Genomic DNA, 12,064 nt, shown 5'->3' on the forward strand with positions numbered 1-12,064 from the left:
ACACGTGTGTATAGTTTCCCCCAAATAAAATTTACATTCCAGAAAGCTGCAATATGTTTACCCTCCAGCTTTGTATATCCACTGGACCACACCAATACCAGATGAACCGAGAATAAATCAAAGAAAAATTGTATTTTAAGAATTAAAACTGCCACGAAAACATAATACATATATAATTCGAGTTTGAGCAGAAATGTTTTTATTGTTGACTTAATTACCAACACACGAGACAACTACTTTGCAGACTATTTTCCAAGGAGGCCTAAAAAGAAGAAATGCACTTAAAGCAGTGTGAGCAGTCCAAACTGGGCTGTGACTCGCTTTCTGGTCTCTTGATTTCCTCTCTCCCTATTTCAGAGCTAACTGACACAACAAGTCTTCCGTCAGTCAAAGCAGCGGGTGACAGGTAAAGCAAAACAAACAGGATATTTCAACTGTCACAGTGAGATACAACATAAATGCTAAAAAATTCATCCCTAATGTTTACCAGCTTGCTTACTTTTTTTTTTTTTTTTTTAAACCAGCAAAATGGACTTATTCAGGAATAGCAGAGGAATTACAATTCAGGACATACCTGCTTACTCTAACCCCCAAACTGTGCCTGGGGATACAGTCATCAAATACGTTTTTTGGAAGGAAAGTAGAAACTCTGAAAGTGTTACATCTTAGCACTTTCCTGCCTCTGTGCCTTTGTTTGCTTGGGTTTCCCCACCCAGAACAGCCTCACCCTCATCCTTCTCTGCTGACTAAACTCACTGGCTGGGATACACCTCTTCCATGCTGCGCTGTCCACACCCCCAGTCAATCCACCCCCTGCCCCTGTCTCTCCCCCCCCCCCCCCCAGCAGGTCCAACCACCTTGGCTAATCTAGTTTGATCTGCTCTTCGGTGCCTGAGAGAGCTCATTACTGCCTTAGCCAAACAACTTTCTGGACTCACTGATGGGCCAGACCCCAATTTAGTTCAAGTTCTCTTGGAGAGGGAGCTGGGTGGCTCAGTCAGGTGGTGAGTTCGAGCCCCGCATCGGGCCATCTGCTGCCAGCACAGAGCCCGCTTGGATCCTCTGGCCCTCCTCTCTCAGCCCCGCCCCAGCTTGAGCGCACGCACATGCTCTCCCTCTCAAAGATAAACGTTTAAAAAATAATTATTTAACTAAGACTCAGATGTGGTGGACCCTCAGGATGTGATTTCTAATTCTCCCCTTCCAATCTCCTACCCTCTCCCACTCCTTTGGCCCCTGAGGAGAACCTACTTCAGATGGTACCCTCGCTTCTCTTTTCTTCCTACCCTGCCCCATGCCAAACTCCCCCTGCCCCCACATCAGGGCAGAGTAGGACACCCGGCCTCTGCGGAAGCTTCGTACCTCTGCTCTCCCCTCACCGCGCTGGCGCAGGTATGTGTTCACCCATCTCCCCTCCTCAACTCCACGCTTCTTTCAGGGTCCACATTTGAGTATCATTTTGTCCCTACCTCCTAGAACAGTGGCACTTGAAGGCATCCAACAACTACCTGCCGGGCTGTACATTTGGGGCAGGAGGGAAAGCAGTCTGTGGCCTGACATCTGCATTTCTCTGGATAGCCATGGGATCTAGAACATTATAAAGGACAAGCACGCCTCATTTTATTGGGCTCTACTTTACTGCACTCTGCAGATGCTGTCTTTTACAAACTGAAGGTTTGTGGCGACGCCGTGCCTAACAAGATCAGCAGCATTTGCTCACTTTGTGTCTCTGTGTCGTGTTTTGGTAATTCTCACGACATTTCAAGCTTTTTCGTTATCATTATCATACTTGTTATGGCGATCTGTGATCCAGGATCACAACTTGCTGAAAGCCCAGATGAGAACAAGCATTTTTAGCAATGAAGTATGTTTGGAGGACGTACGCTTTTTAAGACAGTGCTATTGCAAAATCCATCAACCGCAGCAGAGTATAAACATAACTTTTACGCTAACTGGGAAACCAGAAAATTCATTTGACTCGCTTTAACCGCGATATTCGCCTTACTGCAGTCATCTGGAACAGGACCCACAATAACTCCAAGGAATGCCTGCGTATATGAAATACGAAAAATGTTTACTATTTATGACCTCATGAATAATACTTTAAGACCAATCAGGCATTCCTGTCGACGAATATCTGGGCTCCTATTAGTTGCCAGGACCTGTGCGGGCCTGGGGCGCCTACAACCCCCAAAGCTGCCTTTGTGCACGCTGGAACAGGGCACCCTCTTCAGACAGATGAATTATAAAAGCTGGGCCCAAGACTCTAAACGCCCACCTCAGCTGGCACCCAGGAGCGTGAAGACTCTGCCTACAGTAGTAAATGAGACAAAGTGCCTACTTTTCGGGAGCTCAGATGCTAGCGAGGAGGACGGGCAAATACACGGTCAATTTTCAGCATTTTCTACGTAACTCTGAAAGCTCAGACTGCGACGCACAAGACTTAACGGTCTCCATCTAAATCCTCACCTCATTAAACACTGGTGCTATAATCATCAATTTGAACTTGGTCTGAGGCAGCCACCTCTGCCAGCAGAAAGTCCCAGTACTCTTTTCGGCAGGAAACCAGCACTGTTCCAGATTCAAGTAGGCCACAAGACTGACCACATTTCCAATTACCACCTCACAGTGACTGGCTAAATTGATTTCACAAAGAAACATTCCAAATTAATTGGTTTGGTCTTAATTTTTTACCTTGCGTGTACCTGAGGATGCCTTTTTTTTTTTTTTTCCTGTAATGGTAAATATTTCGCTAAGCTACTTTACTCAGTTGGGAATTATTTGCTGTAACCGTTCTTTGCTTAGCCCTGCTAGACCCATACCTGCTGAAACTGAATGTGAAAGATAATTGTCCTTCCCAGTTGCTGTAACACACTAAACAATATACTATTTGAAAACCATAAGCTAAAATAAACTCACCTTCCTAAAATTAAAATCTCTCTTCACACCTAAGGGGAAACGCGCATGTTTTCACCTTTGTACGAAATACATACAATGTATGTAATTTGGAACGATTGCTTCCTCATGGAAACATAGGTCATTTTGCCTCTGAGTTCTGCAAATGATGGTCTGAGTTAACGTCCACCACAACCCTCTTCACTTCTTGACAATCTAATGTATAGACCAGCACAAAGACAAATCTCAAAAGCAGTGTGGGGGAGGGGCACAAAAATTCCCATTAATCGGGTTGGCAAAGAATATCCCACTATTCATTTCAGACTCCGCGACGCAAACACGGTCCCTGTTAAGAGAAAGTAAATCTCTCATTTTCATACCCACACTGATGGTTGGGAAGGCACTGTCATTTCGTCAAATTGGATTGATACATTCCACAAATATTTACGAAGCATTTCCTGAGAGACGGGCATCACACGGGAAAAGTGGCAGTAAACAAGAGAAATGGCACATTCCTGGCACTCACCATGGGGCAGGGTTGCCATCCAGTGAGCTGCTGTTTCTGATATCCAAGAAATACTTTATCATACGATTTATTGTGAACCATCCCTCTGCTTAATGCCGAATCTTACCTCTTAGATTTCTAGGATGAATCTGTTTGGTGCGAGGCATCTTTTTTGATTCAGGGGCTCCTTTTTCTTCTCAGAAACTGTGGGAAGTGCAGGTCACAAAAAGGTAGCTCCATAAACTCAACATCCATCAATTAATCCGTGTGCTAAAAATGAAAAAAAAAAAAGAAAGAAAGAAAAATCACACTTTACTACCTTCAAAGGAAGAAGATATTTCAAAAGTATGGCTTCGTTCGGCACTAACCTAATCTCCACAAATGATAACCAAGCTAGAAACACCTGCAGAAGATCACTTACTAACTTTTAATTAACCATAGGACATCTCATTTTGCTACTATCTGGGTTTCTCCTTAAGAAAACAGAAAAAGAAAATCACCGTACCTTTACCAAACAAGAGCGAAAAAGATTCACTCAGCTATGTTTTACAGTAACATCACAGGGTACAATTAAAGTATAGCGTTAGGCTATACAAGGGTTATACATATAATATGTATACATATACACACATATATATGTTATATGTGTATATATGTGTGTGTGTATATATATATACACACACACACACATACATATATATATATATATATATATATATATATACTTCTGCTTGTCCATAAGCACTTTGGGAACAAGGACCATGTCTCATTTATCTTGTTTTACTGAATTAATTCAGTTAATATACGTGGTTGCTACCAGAGCTGCTCCCCAATTATTCCAGCTTTCTCTTCTAGGCTTGTGGTAGGACTGTACCTTCTGCCTCCCTGCATTTAGCTACAATGTGTGACCAGTTCTGGCTAATGACCTGTGAGTGGAGGAGACACCCACTGCTTCCAGGCTGTACCATTTATTACCAAAGCAAAATCCTCTAGCACTCTCTGTTCCTTCTGCTGTGGGACAGGCACCGTTCCAGACAGTGAGTATTGCAACACAGAGCTGAGGTCATCATCACACAGCATAAACAAGAAAGAGACCTTCTGTTGTCTTAAGTGGCTGAGCTTTGGGAGTTATTTGTTACTGCAGCACAACCTAGTCTGTCCTGACTTCTATCCTTTGAAGACGGTGACCGGAAACGCAATATGCCAAAACGTTAATAATCCCAAACCTGATCATCCCTCTTCCCAAACTGGCCACCTGTGTCTCCTCTGCCACAAGACCCTCAAGGATCCTCCAGCTTAGTTTTAATTTCCCGGAAGGAAGCTGATAAGCAAAGCCTAATGCGATGAAAAACATGAAATTATGTTTAATCACTAAGCAGACACAAAGAACGGGATAGGAATGCTTTGTTTAAAACTTGTTATATCCAGTACTACAGAAGAAACTGAGAATACTTACTAAGCACCTGCGGGGTGCCTATGTACTTTCTACACATTACCTAATCCAATCTTAATAATAACTGGTAAGATAGCTATCATTTATCTGCTCTACAGAGAAGACGACGAGAGAGGAGAGGTTGACTAGCCTGCCCATGGTCAGCGACTAAAAAATATGGTACCAAGTGACTTGGTTACTCTTCAGTGCTTATTCCCTCAGCGGAGGTAATACCTAGTCTGTGGTTTTATTCAACAGGCTGTAGGACACAAGTCAGGACTATATGGTTTGCTGTCAAACCAGATTGGGTTCAAAGCCAGGTTTTTACCCCTTACTGTGTGGCCTTGTTCAAGGCACTTAACCTCTCTGAAGATCAGATTTCCCAACACTAAAACTAAGAAATAGTATCCACCCCATAGGGTGGTTACAAGGTCTAAACTAAACAATGTTGATGCTTTGCCCACTGCCTGGCACACAAAAACACTCAAATATTAATACTCCTTAAGAAAGCCTATATGGGAAAGACTGGATCTAATACTCCTGTATAAGGTTTTGGAAATTTATGATTTCATTACAGCAGTGAAGAATTGGAAGGAGGCTACAATTAACTTCAGTATTTTACGCCTGGTAGGCCTTGTGTGGGTACTGCACAAAATTATTTGCAATGTTGTTTTTTTTAACTGCATGGGGAAGAATACGAAATATGATGGCAAAATACCATCACAGGGCTAAATGATCTATAAAAGATACGGTTCCTCAACTCTCTGCATTAAATACATCCACCATCCGATTCACGAAGCTTGATTCAATAGAGAATTCCGAGACGTTAGAGACAAATTGCGCGAATGCTTAACTAAAAGCTTTTAAATGGTCATGATATCTGGAAGTTTTTAAAGCGTGAACTCCGAATGTAATACAATCACGTGACCCCGAATCAGGAGCCTAAATATAAAATATGCAAATTCCCAATCAGTAACAGCTCTTGGCTACCCGGTTCCCTACCTACCCACTGTCCCTAGCTGTCCATCCCATGTTTAAACCCTTGTGGGGGGGAAGTGAGTATAGGGAAAGACAGCGGCACTGGAGCGACTAGGACGAGTAATAAACCGTTCCTTTGCAGGAAAGAAATAAATACTACATGGAGCAAAACCATGACAGGATCAAAAAGCGTAAAGACAGTTGCAAGGAGAAAAAACATGAATGAATGTGGAGGGCGGAGCCTGGGAAAACCCCTCTGCAACGCTGCACTGAACAAAGCGCTTCGCATGCCAGGAGGAGGGGGAATGGAAGTGCCAGCTCAGGAAGGAGCCCGGAGTGGATGCGGAGAGCATGAGGAGGAGGAGGAGGAGGAGGAGGAGGAGGAGGAGGAGGAGGAGGAGGAGGAGGAGGAGGAGGAGGACGGGATGAGGCGAGCGCGGCAGCCCTGAGACTCCTCCTCGCCGCCGGCTCCGCCACCGCCCCCTCCCCTCTCCAGCAACTCCGTCCCCAGCCCGACCCCAAGGCGAGCCAGAGCCGACCCGCGCCCAAACCCACCGCCCACTTCCCAACTGCTGCAGGCGCGTACTCCCAACCCGGAAAGAAACTACCCAGGTGGCTGGGAGTAAACAGGCACTTAGAGCAAAGAACGAAAGGAAAAGAAAGCCACAAAGCCGGGAGGTTGGGAAGCCGAGGCCTGGTCTCCCTCACCCCCCACCCTCTTGCAAAATGCGTCTGAGGCTGGAACGCGGGGTGGGGAAGCTGAGTCCCTCCGTACCTGCTCGCCTCCCAGGACCGCAGCTCGGGCCGCTCGCGCGCTGCGAGGGCGCCCAGAAGTGGCAAGTGTCTCCCGCACGCAGCCATCCCCTCTGCAAGGTCGGCGGTTGCACACACACACGCACGCACACACACACACACACACAGACACACACACACACGCGCGCCCGCACGCCCCCCGCCCGCGGAGGGGGAAGTGGTCCTGCCCTCCCCCCCCCCCCCCCCCCGCCTCCCGCCGCCCTCCCAGCTGCAGCGCCCCCGCCGCGGAGCCCGCGCCGAACCTGCTGCCAGGACGCCCGGCGGAGCCGCTGCCGCTGCAGCCGGCCCTGGAGCTGCGCTGCTGATGGCGGCGGCCGCAGCTCGGAATCTCCGCGACCCCCGCGCGGCGGCGGCGGTGGCGGCAGCGGCGGCGGCGCCCGGGATCCCTCCTTCACTTGACAACCTCAAACACAAACATAGCCTCCTCCCGCCGCTGCTCCCGGCCCCCAGGCTCCGTTCCCCTCCCCGCCGCCGCCGCCGCCGCCCCAGCAGCAGCCACACTAGAGGCCGGCGACTGGCACTCACACCACCCAGCGCTGAAATATTAAACAGGGGAGCCGGCCGGGGGGCGGGGGGGGGGAGCGCGGGGCGCGCGGGCGGGGGCCGCAGGCGCCGGGCGGGGGAGGCGGCCGCGCTCGCCGGCGCCCCGGGCCGCGGCATGACCGCCGCCGCCGGGAAGGGGACAGCGGGGGGCCGGGCGGCGAGGCTGGGCGAGCGGCCCCCGGGTCCGTGGGGCCCGGGGCGCGGAGGGCGGGCGCGGGCTTTACCTCTCCCCGGGGCAGAGTAGGGCACGTTTAGCGTCTTTAGGGGCGACGGGAGGTGCGCGGGCCGGGCGGCGCGGGGGAGGGAGGGCGAAGGTCCGAGGCTTTCCCGCGGGTGGGCGGGGCGGCAGGGGATCCCCGGGGGCGGGAGGCGGGGAGGCCGCGAGCTGAGCCGCGCGGGCGGGGGAGGGGGCGTCCCCCAGCGAGGGCTGAGGCTGGGGCTCGGCGGGGGAGGGGCGAGGGGGGTTCACTACCGGCGCAGAGGCCCGAGTGGACAGGCGCGGCCGGCGGCCCTGCGCAGGCTGGGAATGGGGTGGGTGCCCCGGTCGGGGCTCGCGTGGAGCCCGGAGCCCCGGGTCTCCCCGGCGGGGCGGGCCCGGGGCCGCACCTCCCCCCGGTCGCCCGCCCGCGGCTCCGCCCAGCCCGGCCGCCGCGGGGACGAGGTGGGGGTGCCGGAGGAGGCGGCGGCGCGGCCCGAGGGGGGGAGGGGCGGGGTTAGGGACGCGAGGGGCGGGAGCCCGGGGTTGCGCTGGCTCGGGGACTGGCGCCCGGCGGGGGCAGAGGGGCGGGCCCAGCCGGTCACGCGGCCCGGGGAAGGCCTGGCCGGGTCGCGCAGTTGGGGGCGGTTGGTCGGGGAAGAGGGGCGGGGACGGGCGGGGCGGTAGTTTCTCTTTACCGTCTCTTTACTTTCTAAAGCAGGATGTGGGCCGGCCCAGTGACGTCATGGGGTCTCCCAGTCCCGCCCCCCGCCCGGGCCGAATGGGGGAGGGGAAAGGAGAAGGGAGGGCGGGGGGGGGGGGGGGACCCCAAGGGGGTTTCCTCAGCAACGCGTGGAGGGAAGGGGAAAGTCATTGTGAAACTTGAAACTCATTAACTTTGAAAAACAACTTAAAAAAAAAAAAAAAAACAGGGAGGGGGGCGGGGTGTTGGTTTGGAGGATGGAAGGGGACATATTATTAACCCTGAACTGAAACCACTTCTTGGTGGCGGATGTTCTATTAAAAGATTGAGGGAAGCCAAGGTTATTCCAGAGGCCGCTCCAAAGCCCGCTGGTGGTTCCCAGAGCCCGGGCTGCCAGCGAGGTTAACCCTTACCGGTCCGCCTGACAGCTTGGGTCAGGGAGGGGACGGGTCTTTGGGGTCAGAAAAGGAGGTTTGGGGCTGGGCAGCCGACTAGGCTCCTAGGACGCTGAGGAGGAGAGGGGGAAGAGGGAGTGATTACCATAAACCAGAGTTTGACCCTTGCTGCTAGAAAGCAGTAGAGGAAGCAAGGAGTGGTAATCTATGGAAATAAATCGGGAGGGGCTGGACCAGGGTGTCGAAGAAGGTCTTTGGGGTTAGATTACTAAAGAAGGTTAGAAATCTGGGGCTCAGAAATTCCACACGTACACCTAAAGAAGCAGGCAAAAGTGAACTGGTTTAAGGAGCCGCGTTGAACTTGGGAGGAATAAGGCAAAACAAAAATTTTGATGCATAAAAATTTCTCAGATTAAACCAAACTGCTTTCCCCTTTTAAGGAATAAAAATGCTAAACGACCGTACACCCACTCTGTGGGCCATCTGTGAAAACTTGAGTTGTTTTGTTCCCTGGGGCTTCCATAAAGACATCTAGGCTTTTCCTGCTGGGGTTGACCCCGAAAATTCCCTGAGGAAATCCTACCTCTAGCTCATTTGAGCTAAAAAAAAAAAAAAAAAGCTTAATGCACCAGAATGGCAATGATTAAAAATGGAATACTCGGTAAAGGCAAGCTTGTAACCAAAAGTCCTGTCACGTAAAGGGGGAAATATATCTGTTAAAAACTAAATTTGGTCATAAGAGCAAAGATCATCCAATAACTGCCTAAATTTGAAATGATGATTTTTAGCATACTATGCTCCCAACCTTGCAGTGAAATAATGCAATCTTTAAAATTTCCAAGTGATGTAATCATCTCTCTTTTATAAAAGTAGATGACATCCAATGGATTGCAGTCACAAAAATTAGGTAAAGTCCAACTGGGCATTTGAATAAAAAAATAAGCCTTCATTTAAATGTTCAAGTATACCTAATCTGTCCCAAGATAAAGATTAAGGTAACTTGATAATTATTAATTCTGCCTAGTGTCACTTGCTAAATCAAAATGCTAACTGGATGAATATAATTTTAACCCAATAGTTGGTGAATCAATAACAAATACACACTGTGAACACAATGTTTATATGGGATTTGGCATTGTTAGGAGCTTTCTAACAGATTAAATCTGCAATTTGGAGTTACAGACAATTTTGTCATTTCAGCCTGTTAAAGAACTTTTTTTCTTAAATAGACTACTCACAATTTAACTTTCTTGGGCGGCAAATCAATATTAAAACTCTGCTTTGAAATACATGCAATACGGAACAGTTTCGTATTTTCTAGTTTCGAATTTTCTAAATGCAATTTCTCTTCCTAAGTCTGCCTGCAGTTCTAACTTCCTAGTTATCAGAACGCAGGCAAAGCCAGCTGAACGGTAAAGTAGCTAGTTTCGGCTTGTTTTGTGGCAAATTAAATACAATTTCTCAAATAGTATCGGAATATGGGGGGGAGGTGTTAACCAGAAAATAAACGTGAAGGGTGAACAGCAGTTTGAACTGTCAAAAATTCTGGAACAATGGGGGAGGTGACCATACTCTGGGGGAGGGGGGGGGGGACAGAGAGAGGGTTCCTACGGCCCCATTTCACTCTGGCTGCAACCCTGCCGGCCGTGTGAACGCTTCTGCAGCCCCCCTCGGGGAGTGGGGTTCAAGTGAGGGCAGTGTCACGGCAGGGCTCTACGCACATTTTCGTCGCTGAGCAGTTTTGGGAGAACACAAGTCCACGCTGCGGCTGGGTCGCGGGACCCAGCCGTCCCGCCGCGTCCACCGAGCCCCGCGCCGCCACCGCCGCCCGCGCGTCCCCAGCCCCGGTTCCCACGCGGCCTCCCGGCCGGGCCCGGCTCGAGCTCCCCCCTGGCGCGGCCCCGCGGCCCCGGCCCTCCGCCCTGCGCGCGGCCCGGCAGCGCCGCCGCCACGCGGAGATCCCCGAGGTTCCTCCCCGCCGGCCGCCGGGTCACGCCGCCGCCCGTCCCTCCCCTCCGCCCTCCGCCCTCCGCCCTCCGCGCGCGCCGGGCTTTCCCGTCCACCGGCCGAATCCCCTCCTCCTCGGGGCGACCCGGCGACAAAACCTTCCCCGCCCGCTCTGCCAACTCTGCCCCACGCCCAAGGCTACTGCCAAGCCAGACGCCAGACAAAAGAACCCAGAGAAAACTTACCCGAACTGCAACGCAAAAAGTCTGATCCAAAGCTTCCTGGGTTTAACTTTTAATTTTAAAAACAACAAAAGCAGAAAGCAAAAGCCTCCTAGGTTGGAAGTGGGCGTGAGAGGAAATGCTAGGGGGAGGCGCTTCATTCCCTCGGCTGCTTTGCCCCCCCCCCCCTTTTCTGGCCCCTGCCTGGGGCTTTGATGTTATCTAGTGCACCGCCTACGTTGGTTTATACCGTGGGCTCCGCGCCGAGAATGATATACGGGTATTTGGCACTTTCTGTGCCGGTTTGAAGCGAAGGAAGCAGGTGGTCACGGTAAAGGATTCCCACTTCTTCCCCCATGCAGTGAGAAAGGACCCTTTGCCCAGGCTGTCCTTTGTTACCGGGACCGAAATGAACAATCCACCTACCTAGTGATCCTGGAGAGCTGGACCATGTGGTATTTTCTGTTAGACACACGCACGCACACACACACACACACACACACACACAAAGGCCTTCTAAATTAAATTCCTTTCCCCTCCTCTCTTAGCACAACTTTGAATATTGTATGTTTTCTGAGGCTTTGTTTGCTTTGTAGACCTGTTTTGAAAGTAAATATTATTTCTCTTCTGAGATGGACCCCCAGCCTTGCAGAGACAAGTATATACCTCTGAAGAAAATAATCTCCATAATAACATGCCTTTCGTATCTAGTCTGACAGATCAGAATATGCCCTCACCGTCCGTCCCCCTCACATTATGGAAAACTTGGAACTGTTGATTTTATCTTCACTGGACACCAGCAGAAACCAGATATATTTTCACATTAGATGAGCAGTCTCAGGGCCATCACTACTAAGAAAGCATTAATGAAGGGTGGTTTGTTTGTTTTTTTTTTTTAACAGATTAGTAATCAACAAGGTTTGCACTGTCTGCCATTCAGTCCTAACTGTTCATCCACTTAATACCAACACCAAGGTGTGTTCAAGCTTTGCCCTCTGGGAGTTTACAAATTAATGGAGACAAGATAAACACATTAAAAAAAAAAATACCTAGAGGGGAAAAACAGATACAAGAAGAAGCTTATAAACAAAGCCAATTAAAGTTATACAGACTTATTTACATGACTGCTGAGAGCTTTCTGGATTGGGTAGAGGGCAGGATTATCAGAGAAAGTTCCATCCTGAGACTGAGCTCTGAGTAGGATTTTGAAGGCGAGAAAGTTCATGATTTGGCAATGGTATGAGAGCAACATCCCGGGCAAGGGGAATAGCTTGGAGGGGAGAGCGAGTGAACTAACTATGTGTGAGAGTGTTGCTGGCTAGAACAGAAAATCAGAGCAAATGTGAGACATGCAGAGTGGCCACATAAAGGTAGCCTCCAAACCAGGAAAGCTATTAATAACTCTACCCAGATGAGTTAGAGTAGATTTGTTAGCT

General features: G+C 50.0%; 1 protein-coding gene across 4 annotated transcripts in view; it reads right to left on the reverse strand.

Moving 5' to 3' along the window:
* Positions 1-10,776, reverse strand: part of HIVEP1 (HIVEP zinc finger 1) — a 148,034-nt gene extending 137,258 nt beyond the window's left edge. The window contains exons 1-2 of one of the 4 annotated variants that reach the window (XM_019420112.2): positions 10,653-10,776; positions 3,528-3,670 (exon numbers count right to left, since the gene is read on the reverse strand). In XM_019420112.2, coding sequence (XP_019275657.2) covers positions 3,528-3,567 — 40 coding nt within the window. In that variant the 5' untranslated portion in view covers positions 3,568-3,670; positions 10,653-10,776. Of the gene's footprint in view, positions 1-3,527; positions 3,671-6,585; positions 6,718-6,865; positions 7,044-7,390; positions 7,784-10,652 lie in introns of those variants that run through there. The other 3 variants (XM_053904906.1, XM_053904905.1, XM_019420113.2) reach the window with 3 other exon arrangements.
* Positions 10,777-12,064: the final 1,288 nt, after the last annotated feature.

Source organism: Panthera pardus, unplaced genomic scaffold (assembly GCF_024362965.1).
Source record: "Panthera pardus isolate Hobbes unplaced genomic scaffold, ASM2436296v1 HiC_scaffold_17, whole genome shotgun sequence".
In the NCBI taxonomy this organism is placed as follows: Eukaryota; Metazoa; Chordata; class Mammalia; order Carnivora; family Felidae; genus Panthera; species Panthera pardus.